This window comes from Pieris napi, chromosome 8, assembly GCF_905475465.1.
Source record: "Pieris napi chromosome 8, ilPieNapi1.2, whole genome shotgun sequence".
NCBI classification, from domain to species: Eukaryota; Metazoa; Arthropoda; class Insecta; order Lepidoptera; family Pieridae; genus Pieris; species Pieris napi.
This window is the reverse complement of record NC_062241.1, coordinates 11,435,983-11,459,815: the sequence shown is the minus strand read 5'-3', so window position 1 is coordinate 11,459,815 and position 23,833 is coordinate 11,435,983. Positions and strand designations below refer to the sequence as shown.

Sequence of the window (23,833 nt, the reverse complement as noted above, 5' to 3'; positions counted from 1 at the left end):
ATTTCCGAACCAATTCGACTTAGAGTCCTTCAAGAAAAGAGCGTACCAATTCTTAAATAGCCGGCAACGTACTCGCAAGCCCTCTGGCATTGAGAGTGTCCATCGGCGGGCATTGCCTCCTGTTCTATATAAAAAAAAATAGCTTTATATGGTTTTCATACCATGTTAAACTTTTGAGTTTTGGAGTTGGTGCTATTTTTTTTAATATAAAAGTTCATTATGTTAAATTGTTTACGCACATTAGTGGCCATTGATTTATGCGTTATCAAGATCGAATATCATTGGCAAACTAAGGTCAACGTGTAATGTGAGATAGGTCAGCGTGGGTGGTCAGTATTGAGAAAATGGATTCGATTGAAATCAAATGTTGTATACGATTTAATTTATTGCTTTAATTAACAGATTAAATAATTTAAATGCAAGTTGAAAATATACAAAAATTAATGAAATAACAAAATTACATAATAATAAATAACACAAAAATTAACTAACTTTTGTTAGTTCAGTCAACGGACAATTAACAGAGAACCTATGTGATTCGTTAACTAAAGTAATACAATGATATATGTGCCCTCAGAAGATGTGTCCTAGCTGTGGGAACATGAAGTAACGGCGGACGGTGTCGCCTTCTGACGTACCCATCAGGCATATTGAAGCTAACACAATGTTAGTAAACAGTAGACATGCATATCTGTCCCATTGTCTTTTTTATATGAAATGTCATCATGCCATCTTTTCATTATTAATAAAACAAATAAATCCTATAATTTGCAGTGAAAAATTAAAATGTACTAGTTGGATTGTAACAGAATTTGGTACTTGTTCTTAAAAAAATTGAAATACCCGATCGTAGATAATATTTAGGTGTTCCAAGTGTCTGACACTCTACTCACTACACTCTCCACTCGATCGACAGATCCATAAAGTTACTCGTAAAGCTTGCTATTTCAATAATTATAATATCGTGGTATTTATTCATGTATGTTGGTCCTCTTAGTTTCGGTTTCTTTATAGAAAATACGAATCGTAATTGATTACAGTCGTAGAAGCATATAGTGGACTTGTCAGTCGTTATTGGTTTGTTAAATGTACCATCTATGTACGGGCGTATGTAACTTGCTTTTTTTTCCACGACGTCTGATAACAACTAATAATTAAACGTTAGTGTAGTGATAATTAGTTATTAATATATATGATTTGAGGAAAACAGTATTTTCCTTTTATAAATGTTCGTTATATAGTACGATGTAGACTCTACTAACGCGTGTTATTATACGAATTATAATAAATTGTAATTTCTAGTGTTGGTAATAAGTGATATTTTTATAATTAAAATACGCTACAGGAATGCCTAAACGACGCAATGCGAGTTTCAGAATAAAACATTTTTTTAATAATGTAAGTAATAGAGCATACTACCTAAAAATAAAATGTGTTTATTCATTCTAAAATGCATTGCAATGTGTAAGATATGGGAACCCTTTTAAGTCAGGGTTCCCAGCTCTTCTAATAACAAACTTAATAGTTCATTCACAAATTTATACTTTTTTTGTTACTTCAACAATTTCTCCCATTTTTTTAAATAAAAATCCTTCCGTGACGTGTAACACGTGAGTTTATGAATGAGTGTGTGGGTGCATACTGCATGTGAGTGAGTGTAATGTGTATGAAAGTCTATTTATCCTTTATTAGTAACGTTAGATCTATCTCTCTTATCTCCTGATGGAGTTTATTTGATACGTTTCCACACTTAAATCGCTGAATTTTGATATACTTTATAATTTGCAAATGCCTATACAATAATAGAGTCATAAGTTATAGCCCTCAAGTCGCATTCAGAGTGTCCATGGGCGGAGGTATCACTTAACCTCAGGTGAGCCTCCTGCCCCTTTGCCCCCTGTTCTATATAAAAAAATGTTTATTTGATGGTAATTCTTTTATAGGTAGGTCGGTAATTTGTGTGCCTTATACATCTGTTTTTTAATTAAGCTTTTGGGGATTTTCATGAGCGTCCGCAGGGCAGTTGCTAACAACTCAGTAGAGTCTACTGTGCTTATAATACAAAACATTATTTATACTTGATCGTGAGCAAAGCATTCAATCATTGAATTAAGACTACATTAAAGAATGCCAAGATCAACGGCTATTATATTTATTTTGACATAGCATCATTGTTAAGTATTGTTAATTGTTATTATGTAGTATTGTTGTTATTATTCACTCACACACACGTGAGTATTCAGAGGAGTTGTTCGGATTTATACCTGCAACTGAGGTTCATCGGACGTCGAGGCAGAATACTAAATTCCACCCGAGGTCCGTCGTTCCACAACTGAGCGTTTTTAAGGCAGTTTTTGCCGCACACTACCAATATGTGTAACCAGCTGCCCACTGAAGTATTTCCGAACCAATTCGACTGAGGGTTCTCAAAAAGAGAGCGTACCAATTCTTCAAAAGGGTGCGGATTAATAAAGTGATCGTCTGTGGGCTCATAGGATTTTATTATCTAGTCTGTTTTTAAATGAGTTTAAACAGGATGCATTACTACACTTTCTGGAAGTTCCACTTCTCGGTTTGGGATAATGTTGTTTATGTATTTATTTGCGTTTAATGTACACGTTGAATGATAAAAACTCTTAAACTGTACGAGTTTTGATCAATTAAAAATTATACCAAAGAGAAATTCAATTTTTATCATTATTATTACAACTACTATTAATACAACGCAAAGTTATATGGGCACATTAAAATTTAGCTACAAGAAGCAATCGTTAAAATTGTTTTTAAGGTTGTGTGCCAAATCAATATACATCACAGCGTCGAATCTGCCATACTCATAAGAATCAAAATATTTATTGAACTGATAACTTTGTACAGTTATAAACTTCAATTGTATTTAAAAAAGGAAGTTGAATCTACCATTTCCTAAATCAACGGCATAAGGCCGGCGAGAACTACTGGTTGGATAGAAGAACTGGAAACTGCTTATTGAATTAAGAGAACGTGTTAACCAAACACGGGTATTCTTAGCTGGGAACACAGTGATTTAATCCTTTGTGCTTTTTTTATTATTAAATGAATAACACTAAATAAAATATAAGTATGCAAGTCAGTAAGTATTTACTTCAAGATAATTCTAAAATGATGACAAGTGATCCAATGCTCCTTACTGTTTGGGGGCTGTATGAATAAATAGAGAATATCTCAAAACAGTCAATACACTGTCATCTTATCGTCCGGTTAGGAAAGTCTCCATCATTAAACCTGATAAACGGTAATTAGTCTGACTCGTTCGTCGGGCGTTCGGGAGTGGTGACGTGTGTGTCCTTGTAATGTTCGCTAGGAGAAGTAAAAGGAAGAAACGTAATTCTATCGTAAAAGTGAGTAAATTTTAACTATAAAATAAATTAAAAGAATAATATATTTAGTGAATTGAATAAAAGAAAATTCAGTTAACATTCAGTCTTTTGGTGGTATAATGATCAAGATATTAAGGTGTTTTTTTATACAAAATTTAATTTAATTAATATGTTGTTTCTAATTTGTAACAAGTGTACGTTTTTAATGGGCTCTGAGTCCTAATCCAATCCTTTAAGATTTTACTAAATCCTTCAAACGATAAGAATTAAAGTAAATTTAGATATTCCTACAATCCAATGTGTTTTATCGAACATAATTTATATTTAGCTTTCCGCGTAATTCTTTTGAACTTGGACGCAATGCATTTCCTGGTTTTTAATTGACACATAAATATTTATGACCTGTCAAATATGTGATATATACGGCTTTTATGTCCTAGTGGCAGACATTTATATGTCTGTTTCATTGATAGCTTCTTTATATGTTATTTATATAAAGATTTTCATACTAATATTTCGTAATGCTTTGGAGTTGTGACCTTGTCTTATTGAGTCCAATTAATTTTAATTTAGTAGCTCTTATAGTAGCATTGTTCACACCTTATGACGTTTCCAACTTTAGTCAATTAGATATATTAAGTATTTTTTTTTATTTCTGTTGTCACAAAAAAGATTTATTCCATCTTCGCTGCCTGTGCTGAGATGGTTCAAAGTTAAAGGGTTTACCCAAAAGATATGTCGAGATCAGTTTGATCACTTGGTGGTTTGCCTAGACAGATGTGTGGTGTTATATGTGGTCTCCTCAAATAGAAGGTTACCGTCTACTTTGGATACTAGTAATTTGTTTATTAATTTTCTTTTGATTTTATGACTTTTATTTACTTTTGATGACTTTTATGTTGATTCTTATGGTCTTATGGTTATTTAATCATCAACTCTCGCCACTATTTTTTACTTACTGAATATAAAAAAATAATTATCTTTTAAGCTAATGAAAGAAAATGAATGCTAAATTAGGTTTCAAATCAGTAAAAAATGTACCAGGAGAGAATAAAAATAGAGGATTAGATTAAAAAATCACGGTACAGCTGTTTAACGTCAACCAACAATGTAGTATACATAAATAGATTGGGTGCGCTGGCGCAGGACATTCGGTGAAGTCATCGATGAAAATAGTGCAGGATCGTAGGGCTGTGTTTTATTTTGGTTAATTATTTTTGTGATTTATTATCGTGACTCATTGAATGTGAAGAGGGTTTATAATATGTGAATTATGGTTGGCATTTGTGGGATTCAAGATGAGTTTAAATTGTTTGGTGAAACGTAAGAACCTATCAAACAAGACGCGACATCCTTTCGTCTTTTGTTTTTGAAGTTATGCTTCTTTTGGCGCGTTAGGGAAAAATTATGAGAGTAAATTTTTATGATGCGCGCGCACACCGTCACAAAAAACCGACACCCTGAAGTTAGCTATAGTCAACTTTAGTTTTTTCTATTGTTAATGTCGTTTTTTCGTAGTTAAGTACATACACGGTTTTTATGTGGCAGGCAGGAGGCTCACCAGATGTTAAGTGATACCGCCGCCCATAGATAGACACTCAGATTGCCAGAAGGCTCGCAAGTAAGTTGCCGGCCTTTCAAGAGTTGATACGCTCTTTTTTTGAAGTAACCTAAGTCCAATTGATTCAGAAATACTTCAGTATTCACAATACTTGTTTGTATTCGTTTGTCGAAATCAAAAATATTGAAAATGGAAAAAGAAATTTAGATAGATATAATTTTTTTCGAGTGATTCAACGGAATAAGGAATATAATAGAAATTTCCTTAAATGTCCATGAACTTGTGTTTGCATTCCGCCTTGTGTAAGTAATGTACACATCACTTATCTTAATTAGCGTGTCATCAGTTATAATTGTCTTCAAAACACACTGTCAAGTGCAATCTTTGTTCAATATTTGTTCATATTAACTTTATTGTGTTCTTCCTTTTACGTGTATTCAATTACGTGCTCTATTTAATATTTTATAAAACAGTAGATAATGTAACAAGCAATGTTGGACTAGTGGCTTCAGCTGAGGTCGTAGGCTCGTTCCCCGGCTGTGCACCAATGGACTTGCTTTTTATGTACGCATTTAACATTCGCTCGAACGGTGAAAGAAAACATCGCGAGGAAACCGGCTTGCCTTAGGCCCAAAAAGTCGACGGCGTGTGTCAGGCTGATCACCCACTTGCCTATTAGATTAACAAATGATCATGAAACAGATACAGAAATCTGAGGCCTAGACTAGACTAAAAAGGTTGTAGCGCCACTGCTTTTTTTAATATTTCAATTTGGATGCATATTATAATAATTTCTTTAATATGATATATTTTATAGTAAATCGATATATTTTGTTAACGAAGCACATAGGTAGAAACATTATATTATAATTGGAGGCACTATATGCGTTCACTAAACCCCTTTTTCATAAAATCTCTAATCGGTCTAATAAAAACTTTAATTTCGTACAATAAAAATCTTATGAAATATGTCGCAGCCATTGTTATTATAATTTTATAACATCAAAGTCAAAGCAAATAAATCATTTAACGGTTTTTAACTAATTTGACTTTGTTATGAATGACAATGGCAGAAACCAGCGCCATTGCTCCAACATATATGATAAATATTGCCTTCTACGTTGAAATGTCTTTTTGTATAATCTGTGATAAAACTCATGTTTTTGTGTTTTATCTCGGCAACCCTGGCCCCGAATGAATGGAAGTGCGCCGGAGACAGTTCACAGAAATGATCGCAGGCGCCAAGCAAGTTCAGAATATGATTCATCGTTAATAGCCTTATTGGCGAGAGTTATCCATTATTCAATTAATGATTGTTACGCTTTTAAATAAACGGCGCCATTGTCTTCTAAGGTCAAGGTTTTATGACTTATTTGATATAAGTGGTCCATACGGATAAGTAGCCCAAATGATCGGCTGTTTTTAGTTCCGATTTTCTTCCAAATTGTTCTTTGAAACCTCTCGATTCGCTGATGTTTGCGCTGACGGACAGATACAGGCTAGTGATGGTACGATTTCCTGCGGCATTCAACTTACTGTAGTCGGTCCGGTTTTAATGTTTAAAGAACTTTATTTCTCATTACAAAAAAGAATATATTTTATTTACATGAGGAACTTAATATGTATATACGAACGAGATACTCGTCGCCATTAGCCGTCCCAATTTTACTAGGCTCATTCTGATATGTTTCTTTAATGTCCTTTTGATTTGGTTAAACACGTTAATATTTAGACGGTAATTGATTAAATAATTGCACACCCTCATACTTAATAGACTTCTTCAAATAATTTGGCAAGATAAGCAAACTCACTCGACGAGTATTGCGTGTGGTGTTTGATTTTTTTATATGATAACTTAATTGTACTAGTCTTTTTTAAAACGTTCAGCAAAATTTTACTAAGTTTTGATTGATAAGTTTTCTTATCTATTTAGTCATCGAAAAGTAAAATATGTTATTAATACTTTAGTTGTCTTAAAAAGCCTCCAACAATTTAATTTACGAATGTTTTCATTCGATATTAATACAATCAGTATTGCAGCTTGTATGGTAGTGAATAGCTATACAATTTAAATTACTTTTTCCATCCTTCCGTGTTGCCTTATCCGATATCTTGTCCACGCCAAGTATGGCACACGCTTCTTACTTACAATTTTATTCCAATGTTTCTTGATACTGTCTTAAAGGAATTTCTTCTAACAATATTTTTTATTACAAGGCATCTTAAGGACCTCGCCGCGTGAATGTTGACTGATAATATTTTTTAGAAGCGTCTTAATTGAAAATATTGTTTTTTCCTTTTAAATACGTATTACTTGAATATCTTATATTAAAAACTGTAATTCATTGTAAAATTGTTGTTGTGTAGAGATTGTATCATTGTTATTTTTTAATTCATGTTAATTGTAATAATAAATAAATAAGTGGCGCTCAAACTCTTTAGGTCCGGGTCTCAGATTTCTGTATCTGTTTCATGATCATTTTAAAATCTAATAGGCCAGTAGGTGATCAGCCTCCTGTGCCTGACACACGCCGTCGACTTTTTGAGTCTGAGACATCTTGGTTTCCTCACTATGTTTTCCTTCACCGTACAAGCAAGTGTTAAATGCGCACATAGAACGAAAGTCCATTGGTGCACAGCCGGGGATCGAACCTACGACCTCAGATATGAGAGTCGCATGCTGAAGCCACTAGGCCAACACTGCTGTTAATTGGAATGGGATAATTTACGTTGACTTAAAAATTTTCAAAGCATAAACATCGTTGTTCTTTTTATATAGGAGTGTGTTAAGGAACCGACCTCGGGCCAGTTCTTTTTATATTTTACTAAGTATTTTTCCTATCACTCACCAAATGGATCCTCGGATCCTGTTGAACTACGGAGGGTGTTTGTTAGTGGTTACATATGGATAATCTTACAGTGACTCGTGCGCTTACAATCTGGTGATAAATCACTTCTCTGTCAACTATACTAGCCGACCCTCGTATTTGTAATACAGCTTTAAGTTATATAATACTTTTAAAGGCATTTGTCGTATTTTTTCGAAATTCCCTTAACGATGATTTGTCTTGCTTTATTGTGACTGTGTTAATTTTTTTATTGAGATTCATGATTTCGCTGTCACTTTTTGCGCGTCTCATATATTTCGTTTGTTATATTGCCCTGTTATGTATAAATTTAATCAATATTAATGGTATGATGAATATAATTTTAGCGATATTATAACGATTGATTTTAATGTTTATTTAAAGTAAACATAAAATAAAACCCAGGCATACAATGTTACACCCGCCATACGAAATAGGGTAGAAGCGTTTTGGCATCTGTTGTATTCATTATAATTCTTTGTATTGATGAAGGGTGAATGTGTGTTACAATGCACATTATGCCAATCCTAACTAAACACACAGCAATACTCAGATTAAATGATCCCATTAAAACTATACATACAGTTTTGTTTACAACTACAGCAGCTAAAATACTACTTCTAGAAGGTCTACTGATGATTGGCCATATACAGTCAATGTCTGTTATAACGACACCGAAGGGACTACTCATATTTGGTCGTAAAAACAACCAATGAAGTTGTTATTAAGTATCTAATACATAGAATTCAGCCGGGACCTTTGATTTAGGTCAATATAACCGGTATGTTGTTCTAAACGATGTCGTCGTAAACGGTTTTGACTATATTTCTATTTCTAAATTGGAGAATTGTATGGTATAAACGATTACTGCGTGCTGATATGTGACTATAGAAAATCTTTAATATCATTTGTTTTTCAGAATGATGAACCACCAGAGATCACATATTGCGTGGTGGGCGGGGAGGGCGGCCTGGCGCTGCAGGCGGTCACTCCCACGCACCCCATGCCCTCACAGGACGAGCTGGACGCGAAGTTCGCTGAACTTGTGGTAAGTAAAGCTTTATTTTTTAATTTATCCGTAACTATTTATGGTGTGGCGCCTGAGGAGCTACAATCTATGGTATTTTTTTTAAATCATTTACGCATTAGTGCACGTTTTGCGTGTGTTTTCGACTATGGTGGTACAGAGGAATCTCTATAACTTGAATGTTAAGGGAAATGCAAAAAAACGAGTTCACGAGTTTTCGATTTACAAGGAACTTCGAGATACATATGATTACAGCAGTTAGCTGAAATTTCGACTTACAGAGGCGCGATTTCTAAGTGTATTTTTCGATTTGTAGAGTCAAATTTGAGTTTTGTAGTATATATTTTTTATATATTATACCGAATTATATATTAATGAAGTAAACTGTACACTAATAATATCCGTTATCTTCTTTTGATTTAAACTATTTCATATTTAGAAAGTTTTATGAATGTATTCATTCATTGCACGTGTACTACACAAAAACATACAAATAGATTATAAGCCCCGAACTCGAACATTTATTTTGGATTTTATTGCTATTATTTCGAGTTATTCCTAGTGAAATGTTATTATTTTTTACTGTCTACGACTTACGGAGTCTTCTTTTTGAAATTCGAGTTATAGTGTGTAAATATGTATTATCAATACATCGTAGGGAAATAACATTTTGTTCGAGTTACAAAGTCTAAATAATTCGAGATATCGCGTATTTAGGGGTTCAGCGGAAAGAAATGGCATTTTATTGACTAACTGAGGATTTCTACTTAACGTGATTGGAGATAAATAGAATCCACTGTATTTCGTTCTTTTCTTCTAAACGAAAATTCAATTTTTTTAACTCTGATGGGAACCCACACCTTCCTTTCTGATTGAGTTATTAAGTGCGTGAGGTTTAAACCTGACATCAAGAGTCTTTCTCATCTTATTCCTAATATTATTAGGGACACACTTTGTTACAAGAGCTGTAATGTCTTTTTATAGGTAGACTATTTTACATTTTACCTTTTTAGCTATATAGCCACGTACTTTACTAGTTTCACACACCTAAAATATGCTATAGGAACCAACCAACGAGTTCTTGACGTTTTAATGATTACAATTAAAATAGTAATCACAATTTTCCACTGTAATTTGTCATAATTAAACTTATTTAGATAGATTATAAAATACACAACGATTAGCCTAAATTCAATAGTTATTATCACATTTTAACGGCAACAAGGTGGACTTGTTTCTTTCATATTATGGGTCCTTTTCTAAATAATTTCTATCGATTATAGTGTGTAATTATAAAGCTAAACTGTCCTTATTATTAAACTAATATGTTATATGATAGTTTTATAATTAATCAAACTGAATGTACCACTTTCTTTTTAAATAACAGATTTATTATTATGATAATTATCCGGTAGTCGAATCTAGGTTCACAATGAATAAACTTAATTCTTAAGTACTAAGAAATGATCACGAAACAGATACAGTTATGATAAATCATACAAAAATACATACAAACCCCTAATTTTCACCCCTCTACGATCATCCCTTATTTTTTATTATTGTAGATATGTAGTTATTTTTATTGAACTAAAAAAATGTTTCCCAGAAACATGGCAAAACAACGTTTGCCGGGTCAGCTAGTATATATACAATTTGAGACTAAGACTAAAGATTGTATCGCCTCTGGTTTTGGTTTATCAGCAATAAACAACAAAGAGACATGCTAATCTACAAAAGGTCTCTCTATGATTTCTTAAATCGTCCTTTAAATATAATATTTATATTTATCAGCCATTGAAAATAATTCGACTCTGAGTATGGCTGTCTGTTTAATTCTAGTGGTTATTAACAAGTTTCTCGTACTACTGGTATTTAGTAGAATGTCAAATCGTGACTTTCAGTTGAGTCTGAATGAGTGGAACTAATTGATCATTTTAAGGCTTTGAAATGTAGGTACTCTATAGGTAGGGAATATAACGTGAGACCGGATCTAGGATAATGACGCATGTACCTACCTACCTACAAGCGGATGGGCAATCGTGACCCGTAAACCTTAATACAAAAACATCCTAATGAATCATTCTAGACATTAGTGATAACCGTAATATATTCCGTACCGTAGTTTTTGACTTGTTTTTATATAATACTAGCTAAAAAAATAATAAACAAAAAATTAGTCACAAAAAATTCGTGTGGACACCCTTTATCACGTAGGGGTTTTAAAGATATATAATAGCCAATTCTCAGACTTGCTGAATATGGATAAAAAATTTCATAAGAATCGGTCGAGCTATTTCGGAGGATTATGTGAATGAACATTGTGACACGAGACCTTTTTTGTGCCATGCCCCAACTACGCTTTTCTAAATTTTTTATAAACCCCATTTCAACATAGATAATTTTTATTTAAATAATTGAAATGTTCACTTAAGAAACTCAGGTTTTAGTAAGACTTTACTAGGAAATTGTTAGTGCAAAACAGTAAATACATTTTCAAAATATAATGAAAAAGTGATTCAAATTCCAAATATTTTTAATAAATATTTGAATAGCCCCTCAACAAATAGTATGGCTAAGGGGCATGGGCACACCACGTTGGGAAACATTGATATATGCTGTCACTGAGTTTTTGTAGACATTATCAAGTTGTACAACTTTTACTATCGTTAAGGCAGCGTTTGTAAGAAACCTTTTCTTTCGTTGGTTCTTTCTCTCACTTTACAAGAAAAAGTCTTTTTATTTTTTGTGTTTATATATGTTAATTGTTAACGTAAAATTGTAAACACCGTTAGATTGTAATCTATCTCGCGAGATTATAAACTGTCGAAAGATTGTGAACCTCAGCGTACTGCTTACAATTTAACGTATTATTATTCGGTAGATTGCACTACACTAACTTAGTTATCATTCAAACTTCTTTGGTCAATTACAGATTAATTTTACTTCCCAACAATTTCATATAACTACCGAATAATAATACCTTAAATTGTAAGCAGTTCGTTGAGGTTCACAATCTTTCGACAGTTTACAATCTCGCGAGATATATTACAATCTAACGGTGTTTACAATTTTACGGTGACATATACACACACATAACATGGCCTACGTTGTAGCTACTCTCTATACCGAGTTTTGTCATATTCTATCCAGCAATACTTCGCTTTTAATTCGCAGAAATGCACCCATTTTGTTTATAAGGTAGATTACCATCTTGGTTTTACACGTGTGCAGTAAAAAGTGCTTTTTAATGATTGCAATAAAATATGTTATTAAAATTAAATGTTTATTCCAATTAAGAAATTCTGTCGGCTATGTTATTAAGACATAAAGCGTTAAATGTTATAGCATATGTTTTAAAAGGTTATATTAGTGTGAAGTTAAGTGTTTTCGTTTTATTTACAACCAGCAAAATATTTTAAAACATGCAATAAAAAAGCTAGTGGGGGACTACGGTCTGGGCCCCAAATTTCTGTTTCTGTTACGTAGGCAAGTAGGTGATTCTGTGCCTGGCACTCGACTTCTTCGTTCTAAAGTACAACGGTAACAAGGGTCCCGCTGGCCAGCGGTCTACGCCTCGCCTAGGAATTGATGTTGGTATGTAGCTACTGCAAAGGTAGGCTAAGTAAAAAAAATCACAAGGCAAAATTAAGTTCGCGGGGTTAGCTAGTTGATATTTATGTATTTATTGAAGTTTACCACAACATACATTATAATATACTGTGTATGTTACTATAATATATATTTATTTTAAAAAAGATAGCTTACTAATTGAAACTTACAAATAATTTGTATGTCTCAAAACTTGGCGATTAAAAAGAGTGGCGGAGAATTTCTTGCCAGTTCTTCTTGCCCGCTCTACGCCCTTGACTGGCGAACTGGTAGTAAACGTAAATTTAGAATCAATTTAACATCTTTTCTGTTGACATTCATAAGTGTACTTGGTTACCTATATGAATGTTATTTTGAGTTTCAGTTTCAGTTTACTAAGATAAAAATACTAAATAAAAATACTATGTTAATTAAACAACCTATCAAAGGTTATGTAGTCGCTATTTAATACAAATGTAAACATATACTGGAATTCTTACATAATAGGACTATGTATATTTATAGCTTTACTTTCTCTTGACCGATTAGTAGATCGCGTGCGATTACAAAGTGCCTTTACAATTGACGATACGAGGTTAATTCGGAGTACAAAGCTTCGTTATAATTAGTAGTTTTAATGCCCATATCGTAATCAAATAGCTGTGCACGCCCCAATTTTTTTTTTGGACCAAAACATTAGGACCAACACATGAAACAAACCAATTGACCCTATAACATGCGGACACGAACTGTAATTAAATTATTATATTTTAAGAAAGATTTTTTTGATAATGTTTTAGTAAGTTCAATAACCCCTTTTTTATTTTGCTTGACTATAGATGTACTAGACACACATAAATAAATTAGTTTTATTGCTATTGATTTGGATTACATCTCAAACTCAAACCCAAAATAACTTCATGTAGATAACCAAGTGCACTTATGAACGTCAACAGAGAAGATGTAAAATTTATTCTAAATTTACATTTACTACCTGTTCGCAAGTCCAGGGCGTAGAGCGGGCAAGGAGAACTGGCAAGAAACTCTCCGCCACTCTTTTTAACCACCGAGTTTTGAGTCATACAAATTGTTTGAACTGGATCAAATCAATCATGGATCAAATGTGTTGCATTGCCTATTTAAAATTTCCATGGTGAAAGAATTCCATACGTAAAAGATTAAAATTTGGAATGGCTTTTATCAAAATATATATTTTTTATTATTTATTGTATCGTGTGTCGTATGTCGTAATCGTTTCGTATAAAGGCTCGAGTAACGGATGCTACTATTACGTGTCTGCGCATTTGATAGGATTATGCGTCGCGTCGTCTTCGGGGTCAGCTTTTGACCTCTGTAGTACTGTCAAATACCTCTGTCCATCTTTATATAGTGAATGGCATTTGATTAATTGATTACAATATTTTTTTTGAAGCAAACGTAAATTGTTAATTTGTCAGGAATTAAACAACAGAGTGAAATCTTAATTCGCGTTTGTTTACGTATAAAGAGTTCAATGGCAACTTTTTAGTTAAAGTATTCTTCCTCTTTATTATAGTTAACACAATTTGACAAACATAAATTAAAGTGTATTGGACTGTTTTAGGGTCTATGCCTTCGCAGAAAAATAAATATGTTTTATAAATAAAATTTATTACGCATGTTGAAAAAAATCTGACCAATATGGTAACAGTATGAAAAATAAAGTGTTTATTGGGAATAAAGTAAGTACATATACATGGCTTCAAAATCGGGAAAAATAACTTGTAAATAATCATCAAGGTAGTGTTGGCCTAGTGGCTTCAGTGTGCGACTCTCATACCTGAGGTCGTAGTTTCGAGCCCCGGCTGTGCCAATCGACGTTTTTTCTATGTGCGCAATTGACATTCGTTCGAACGCTGAAGGAAAACATCGTGAGGAAACCGACTTACCTTAGACCCAAAAAGTCGACGGTGTGTGTCAGGCACAGGAACCTGACCACCTACTGGCCTATTAGATGCTTAGAGCATCAATTGCTTTCTTCTCTGATCTTATTTTTATGTGTCTTATCTTGTGTACATCTTTAATGTTTAGCATGCTCCTTTCCATGCCTCGTTGACATGTATTTATATTGTTCTTTTTATTGGCCTAGGAGTTACCGAAACCTAAAATCATAAAGATCTTATCATATACATGTTATGAAACACCAAATTCTCCAACAGCCTTCGTTAAGAGAAATCATTAATAACTTCGAGTTCGTAACACTATTGCCAATCAGTGTCCAAGAGAAAGTGCTCAAAGCCCCATTGGACTCCATTGATTGATATATTTATAGAATTGACGTTGAGACGACTCTCCACAGTTTCCTTTTAGATTTATAGACACCCGGCTTCGTTCTTGTTGCAATTTGTAGTTTTTTCCATTTATTCAAATGTTCACAAATCCAATTTGCACGTAATGTCTAAAACTCCTGCCAAATTCGTACATTTATATCCAATTTGAAGGAACAGCAACTCGTATAAATTTTTTAAATGCTAAATTTTATTCTCGTAAGGGAGCGTTCAAGTATTACGCGACGCAATTTTTGGAGATTATTGACCCCACCTCCCCCATGTAACTCGCCGTAACGTTTTTCAGTACCCAAGTACAGTACTGTACCCAAGTATAGTAAAACGTTTCGTGACCACCTAGTGACTCTTTAGTTACTGTTATGTGGTGTAAGTCGAAAAAAATATTAACAATAACGCGTAATTTAATCCCCGCCCCGCATCGTAACGTTTTACAAAAGGACCCCCCCCTTCCAAAATACGTTACGTAATACTTGAACGCTCCCTAATTAGGCTGGACAAATACTGGGTCTTATCATTTAATAAACTTCAAGTTTCATTTGTCTCTTACATTTGTTTCCTTTTGATTGTGCACCTCATATCGGGCCGATTCAATTGTCATATTTAATTAAGTTCAATACTTGTAATAGTTTGATTAAAGTATTTGAAATATATTTTGTTTTTTTTTGGGATTCACCGCTGGTCCTCAAATATTAGTTATTCTCAATGACACTTTTTCAAACTGTAAAATAGCTTATTTTATGAAGTAAAGTAAAAAATCATTTATTCATATAGGTAACACAATGTACACTTATGAACGTCAAAAAAGAAATAAACATTAAATGTCTCTAATTTATCTAAGAACAGAAGAGCAGAAGTGGCAATACACTTACCGCCACTATTTTTAACGTTTGTAAGGAGGTGGCATTATACCATGTTCCACATGACATCTTAAGTAATAAATGAGAGTCTGAGAGAGAATAGAGTCCAGTCCAGACTCCTTTATTAAAAGCAAAATGTTGGAAATCTTTTCAAATATTAGGCTTAGTTAAGTTGCAAGCGGTATACAATCTAAAGGCAGCGCTAATATCGTAATAATGACAAGATGTTTTGCGATTATGTATGTTTAATGTGACATAAACAGTCATATGTTGCGGTAATGTATTCAATCAGGTTTTTGCTTGAACCTTGTAATATTCGTTACTTTATCTCATATTAAGTCGTCAGATATTTTAAGGTTTTGTAAAAACCCATGTAGATTTGGACCTTTTTTTAAGGTTAAGGTGCATTTAACATTTGCTCGAACGGCGAAGAAAAACATCGTGAGGAAACCGAATTGCCTAAGACCCAAAAAGTTGACTTAGCGTGTATTAGGCACAGGAGGCTGATCACCTATTTGCCTATTAGGTTGACAAATGATCATGAAACAGATACAAAAATCTGATGAAATCTGCTGGTGAAAATGCTTATACAATTGTTTCTTGTTTAAAAATATTTTACCAGGCTGTCAGTATATAAATAGTGAAGTAGTGATTTTTTCATTTCATCATCATCATTAATGGCTAAACAGCCCCTTGTGGGCATACTCAAGTAATATATCTTGTGCTTCTTGCGTCCAACTTCGATCCCCTATTGTTTCGAAATTGACAACCCCATCCAACCAATGCAGCCTCGGTCTACCGGGTTTTCTCTTGCCACCAGGTTGTGAGTCCAGAATATAATTTCAGATTCGTGTAGTAAATGTAGGTACACAGTTGCTGTATTAAACGAAGACTTGGTTAACCTTGACAGAGTTGAAGTCACGATCGTATTTAATTTTATTAATTGTGCGTGGTTGTCAAGTGATTTGGTTTTATAGAGACCAGTGACAAGTGCAACTAAGAGTTATAACCTGTCTTTTGAAGGTTAGGGCTAACTAAAAATCATAATAATTTAATAGTATGACACTATCTGGTCAATGTATTCTTGAAGCTATGTTGTATGTTCAATAATAAATAAACGATTTTAAAACAAATAGTGACTTTCACCAGTATAATACAAGAAATAGAACTAATCTCAGCGTACGACTATTAGCGGCTCCAGAAAATAAACCACGCCTTATATGGAAATTGTATTCGGTTTTACAACAAACTCTTAAGTGAAATTAGAGAATTATCACTGAATAAATTCAAAACTCTCGTTAAACTCTCGTTTTTATAAATTATATGATTATTTAAATGATCCTATTCTTAACCTACTTAGTAGTAATAATAGACTCTTGGGCCAAGTTCAAGTGTACAGGCGCTAATTAAAGATTTAAGTTGGCGCCTGGTAGATAGTACCGGAGACCTCAGACCAACTGAAACCAGCTGCACACTGAAATATTTTCGAACCAATTCGACTTTGGGTCTTTCATGAAAAGAGCGTAACAATTCTCAAAAGGCCATCATCGCACTCGCGAGCCCTTTGGCATTGAGAGTGTCCATGAGCGGTGGTATCATTTAACATTAGATGAGCCGCGTGTCCGTTTGCCCCGTTTTTTAAAAAAAAAGTTAAGGGCATTTTTCTAATATTATTCCACTTTAAGTATGTGATCATAGATACGAAGACTAAATCCGCGATCCATAGGTAATTATCTAGACCTGAAAGTAACAATGTTAGTCAATACAATGTTCAGTCGAATCCAGGAGTTTCGAGTTATTACGAAGCGACGAGACGATTTTTTATAATACTAAAAATAATTTTAATTATAGTATTTAAGAACATAAACACATTTTACTGCTCATAATGACTGCTGAGAAATTATGCGACCTTTACGTTCTTTGAGCTCGTTCGAGGAATTAGAGAAAACCAGTTTGTGTGACGTGGAAAATTCTTGGAATCCCAGATTTGTTAGGTGTAATAAAATGTAAATAAAAATAATATACTAATTTGAACTTACTATATATTATATTTATTTTGTTGTTATTGATGTTTACAAAGAGAAATTTTTATTCGTCTGTAGCTTTGTGTATCTGGCTATCTATCTATCTATCTTCTCTTTAATTTAGTAGATAGATTTTTTGTTTTATTTTGTTCCTTGGGGCCGTTCAAGTATTACGTAGGCACTATAATGCTGGGGGGAGGGGTTTCTTTGATTTTCTTATTTGGCGATTACGTCATCAGTAATTATTAACTTTTTTACACATATTACACATAGGTACATTGCCTATGCTTGAAATCGAAATCCATTTTCGAGGATTCCTAAAACAAATTTTGCTGACAAGAGGAACGGAGGGGGGGGGGGATAAATTGCAGTAAATCTGCTTGCGTATTACTTGAACGGCCCCCTTTAGGAATTTTCCCCGTATCACCTCGACGTCCGCCGTTCCACAACTGAGCGTTTTTAAGGCAGTTTTTGCCGCGCACCACCACTTGTGGTGGAATCAGCTGCCCACTGAAGTATTTCCGAACCAATTCGACTTAGGGTCCTTCAAGAAAAGAGCGTACCAATTCTTAAAACGCCGGCAACGCACTCGCGAGCCCTTTGGCAGTGAGAGTGTCCATGGGCGGCGTTATCACTTAACATCAGGTGAGCCTCCTGCCCGTTTGCCCCCCGTTCTATAAAAAAAAAATGCATGAAAAATCTTACTTGTAGGCTTAATAACTACAGAAGATTTTTAAGTTATCGTCTGTTTTCAATATAAATAGACTTAACTGATGTTACATAAACTGTTAATCTAACGAAGCAATTAAACTACTAACAACTTTCCTCTGTATCTCGGGTTTCGTATACATTTCAATACTGAATAATGCCACCGAGTTTCACCAGCTTTGATTGGAATTTATTGGAGAAAAGCTACACGTTATTGAAAGCCTTGTAGATAAAATGATAATTTTACTGCTAACTGGCTTGTAGGTACTACTAATAAAATCGTTTCTTCATTGAGTAAGATGTTCTGGGTGTTGGAGAGTGTAGCATTTCGTTTGTAGGTTTAGAATCACTAACAAAGTGTCGCTACAATCTCTGGGTTGCCTCAGTTGTATCCGTTTCTTGATCATTTTAATTGGCATGCCGTCGACTTTTTGGGTGTTAGGCTTCCTTATGATGTTTACTTTCAGCGTCCGAACGAGTGGTAAATGCACTCATAGAAAGAAATATCAATTAGTGCACAGCCGTGATTCGTATGGAGTTGAGCTGTTAGGAGACATAGAGAGGGAGGGAGAGGGACTAGACCAAATGCTCAGAACCCCTAAAGTAACGTTCTTCTTCATAAATTATAAGGGTACCAAAAATATACGACGAATTGTCAATCTCCAATGTATTGATCGGCTTGACTGTCTCTCTCTCTATGCAGACGTTGCGTCTCTATGCAATTTCTTCAGAGTGTATTATGAGGAGTGTTTTGAAGAGTTATTTGAGTTGATACCTCCTGCCTCGTTTCATCACTATCATCTTGATGACTGGAAGTCTTCCTCGATCCGCTTCACTAGACATTTTCTTTTGCGAACTAGCTAACTGTGGAATCAATAGGGGTCTTCCCTGGGAGATACAACCTCCAATTGTTTAAAAAAAAGACGATAATCCTCTCTCAAAGGCCGGCAACGCACCCAGTAGAATAGGTGTCATGAGCTGCGATGACTGGCCTTTTTTGGCGTCCCGTTGGCTCGTTTGCCCCCCCACCGTACAAAGTACTCCTATTAATATGATAAATATAATTACACTAAGTATTGTGAATTTAAGTGCGTATGGAAAACTATTACTTCTTATATAATCTGAACGTTATAAACATGTGTTTCGTATTGTCAAAATTCCAGTATGATTTTGTTTCCCGTTTTTTGAAATTTGAAATGATTATATCTGAATACCTGTAAGTAATATCTTATCTATAAGTAGCAGCCTGTCTCACCTTTGCACGTCTCAGGGATATTGTAGTATTCTAATGGTAAAAGAAATTTTGAAAAGACCAAATAGGATTATGTTTATTTACTACAAACAGAAATATAAATTTTTCTTATCATAGTGAGTGGAAATTTAGGCTTAGTCTAGTGTAGAAATATTATGGAAAGCACTGAGTGCTTATTACTAGGGCCAAGCTTTCGTGCCTTGGTGATAGAAAGTTGTTGAAAGCTGTTTCAGCTTACAAATTGTTTGTACACACGTTAAAATCGTGTTTTTGCTAGTGAATTTAATTAGTTATTCTTTAACAAGTCGTAGAACGATATATTATAAAGTACGGGAATTTTAGTTTTGTAATTTATACTCAAAATAAACTGGAAATTGTTTATAATTAAACTTCAATTAATAAGGCAAAGGTTTTAATAAATAAATACCACGTGTCAGGTACAGAAGTATAATCCTACTTTTCTATAAAGAATAGATGAAATCTATATATATAAAAGAAAGTCGTGTTTGTTACAACACTTATAACTCGAGAACGGCTGGACCGATTGCCATGGTTTTTGATTTGTTGGATTTGTTTCCGTCCCGAATAACAGAATAAGCAATAAAATATCGGATAAGTTATCGAATAACAATAAATAAATTAATTAATTTTACGAATGCAAAAACCATATCTGTTGACAAAACTACGCATCATTTTACGTCGAATTCGTGTCAGTTCAAGAAATTCCGATCTTGAGGTGAATGAGGAGATGCATAACCATGCTTTGATACTGATCAAAAGATGTTGGATATCAGAAAGTTCTTAACATGCAGTATCGCCATATTGACGCTAGAGAGAATATGCCTAATGTGTAAAACTGCCATTCTTCCTTCGCAATGGCAAGCAATAAAACATTTCTGTATTTGCAAAAAAGTTGTATTAATGTAATACTTAACATTAATGAAATCCTAAAATAAGTTAAATTAAAGTAACAACGATATTATAAGGTTGTAGGGCGGAACGAAGTTAGCCAGGTCAGCTAGTATAATAGGTTGGGGAAAAAGTTTCTTCGCATTTTTTAAGAAAATTCAAAACATTTTTTAAAATAGTTTATTTACATTTAACTAAAGTATGTAGGTACCATTTTGTTCGATATTTTTTTGCCATCATTTAGGTAGGGACATGATCCCATTGCTACAGAAATTTTGGGACTTCTGATCAAAATACCGCGACAATTGGTTTTGGCAGTCCTCTCGTGATGTTAACCTGACACTGCCTAAAGAATTCTGAAGAGACTGAAACAGGTGGAAATCTGAAGGTGCAAGGTCAGGACTATACGTCGGATGCATTATCACCTCCTAGCCAAGCTCTCTTAGTTTTTGCTGAGAGGCTAAAGATGTGTGAGGTCTAGCGTTATCATGATGAAAAACCACACCCCTTCTGGTGATTAATTCCGGCCGCTTTCTCTCAACTTCTTGCTTTAATCTCATCAGTTGTTCGCAGTAGAGTTCAAAATCGATGGTACTGTCTGGTGGTAACAGCTCATAATGAATAATGCCCTTCCAATCCCACCACACACACAGCATCACCCTGTTGCGAGTTATCCCGGGTTTCGCCACAGTCTGGGAAGCCTGACCGACCTTTGACCACGACCTTTTTCGCACGTTCTTGTCATACGTGATCCACTTTTCATCATCAGTTATCAGCTTCTTCAAAAATGGTTCGGTTCCATTAAGTCGTAATAAAGAATCAAAAATGAGTACACGGTTCATTAGGTTTCTTACAGTGAGCTCGTGAGGTACCCAAATATTGAGCTTTTTTGTGTACCCAGTTTTTTCCAAATGCACCAAAACTTTTTTGTGGTCAATTCCCCGTTCTTCAGCTACGTCTTAACTACTGATATGCCGATCTTGCTCCACTTTTTCAAACATGGCATCCATTTTATCCGTTACAGGGCGACCAGAGCGACTTGGATCTTTGACATCAAAATTTCCGGATTGAAAACGCTTAAACCAAATTTGTGCTACTGTCACAGACACTGTGCTAGGGCCATATTATCATCACAAATTTCTTTCGCGGCTTGTGTTGTATTTCGACCTTTTTTGGAGGAAAATTATAAATGTATCGAATTTTTTCATTCGGTTCACTCATCTTGACGGTACGAAAAATAAATAAAAAACAAACATTATCCTAATTTGATTTTGGAATTATCTTCTTTAATATCTCAACATTCCTTGATAACAAAACCAGCCAGATCCATATAGTATAGCCAAAGAGATTTTATTACAAGTTCATACATACTATAATGCGAAAAGACTTTTTCCCCAACCCAATAGTAATATGTTCTAAAATTATAGTGATTAATGTGCACTTTTTCTTATTAAATGTTGTATGTAGTAGTGACCAAGGCAAACCCTAAAATTTAGATATTTTGTGTATCTATTTTGTCAATGAACGCGATAATCTCAGAAACCAGTATGGTTTGATAAATACTTTTTTGTTGGAAAATTTGTTTATCGTTAGATAACAATACAAACGTCTGTCCACAGACCGAATTAATTAAAAGCCGCCACAGATAGTCCAAAATAAAATTCGTCTTCTAGATTATTTTCTTAAATATTTTTAATGTGATGTAATTATTTTTAAAGCCTTGAAGCGAGTGTTAGAATGAGGCCGGTCTAATGACTCAAATTTTAACCTTTATAAACTGTCAGATATTTTTCATTACTGTAGGGCGTGTGTAACCTTGGTATTTTAAGTAACAGCTAATTATAGTTTAGTTGACTTTTATAGTTAATATTGTCTAATTTACAGTGACATTTTTCTAAATAGTTATCTAAGGTTTTCTTAGTTGGTCTCAGATGATTTGTTTATTAGATCTGTATGTAGAATGAAATAGCAATATAAAAATAAAAAATAAAAAATATATATATTTCTAGTTTTTAAAAGACTTGTAGTAATTTATTTGTAATCTGTATTAAAGCAAGAGATCATTTCTGCTAATTTTAAAAATAATCGTTTTAAAAACTTTTATAAGATAGAGAAGTTAAGGTAGATATTTTAAAATAATACTACTTAATTAATCTCAATTATTTGCCAAATAATTCCACCGATATTGAATGTAAATTTTTATTATATTTTAAATAAAGTGAAAATGCGCTTACCCAATGAAATGTTACTTAAAATATCATCATTAATTTAAAGGTATCTTTTGATTTCTTTCACATAGACGAGTTTTTCGAATATATAACTTGTTGTTAACAAAAAACAATAATTCTAATATATAAACTATCTTAGATACATTTTATTTGTATAGTTTTGTCCCTGTTGCATTAGCAATAACCTTTAATGCTAGCAGAATTTCTTCGCTGCATTGCGATACTACCTTTAACAACTAACAAATATATTACTATTTGAATATAAAAACCTTCATTCCTCTGTCTTTTGTGTGTGTGTGTTAGCAGTATGTTGCTCACGTCCTAACAACGATTAGCTTATATACTTGTTTTATATTTTATATTAAAATCCAGTACATTTACAAGGAGATCACCTAAACTGCATTCCACCAGCGTTCCTTATTGCATTTAGATGACCAATTTTTCCACTTTAAACATTCGTCGCGGAATTCGTGTGAAGGTCTCGATTTTTTGTAGTGTTTCCTTTTTTGTATGATGGAATCGTGTTTGGGAAATTGCTCGCTTGATTAGTTCGACGTATTAATTGCGTAGAACCGATTAGCGTAGTTTTAAGTTTGTTAACTGGGTCATGTTAGTGGTTTTGTAATTTCTTAACATCTGCTTGTTGACTTTTAATTCGGTTTTCAGTTAAATAATTTGGCGTCTTTATATATAAACGTTTTTTAGTACAATCTTTTAACAACCCCATTTATTGTACATATTTTAGATTTCATTTTGTTGTCGATTTAAGCAGCAAGGATTTCAATGCCGAGAAAACATTTACTAATTATTGTGTCTGACAGTCCATAGGCTCATTATCGTACATATATGATATATCGTATAATAGTTTGACAATTCTTCTAAAATGCCTAAAATTTCAGGAGGAACTGGACCTAACAGCAGTGAACAAGGCGGCGATGATGGAGCTTCCAGCGGCCAAGAAGTGGCAGATATACTGCAGTCGCCGCCCGCCCCCGGGACAACCTTCCGCCCTAGCGACGGCGCCCCAAGTTGAGGAATACATCAAGGCACTTAATGAGATAGCCGATGTGAGTATTGTTAAGTTTTACAAACTCTTTGGAAATTACTTTTATAATAATAATAATAA

The 23,833-nt window shown here is 33.8% G+C and overlaps 1 protein-coding gene across 4 annotated transcripts in view; it reads left to right on the top strand.

Annotated features, from left to right (window-relative positions):
- LOC125051636 (disheveled-associated activator of morphogenesis 1) overlaps nt 1–23,833 on the top strand; it is a 119,246-nt gene that overhangs the window by 82,366 nt on the left and 13,047 nt on the right. For 3 of the 4 annotated variants that reach the window (XM_047652115.1, XM_047652113.1, XM_047652112.1), the window contains 2 exons: nt 8,707–8,835; nt 23,607–23,774. In XM_047652115.1, coding sequence (XP_047508071.1) covers nt 8,707–8,835; nt 23,607–23,774 — 297 coding nt within the window. Of the gene's footprint in view, nt 1–3,259; nt 3,381–8,706; nt 8,836–23,606; nt 23,775–23,833 lie in introns of those variants that run through there. The other variant, XM_047652114.1, reaches the window with a different exon arrangement.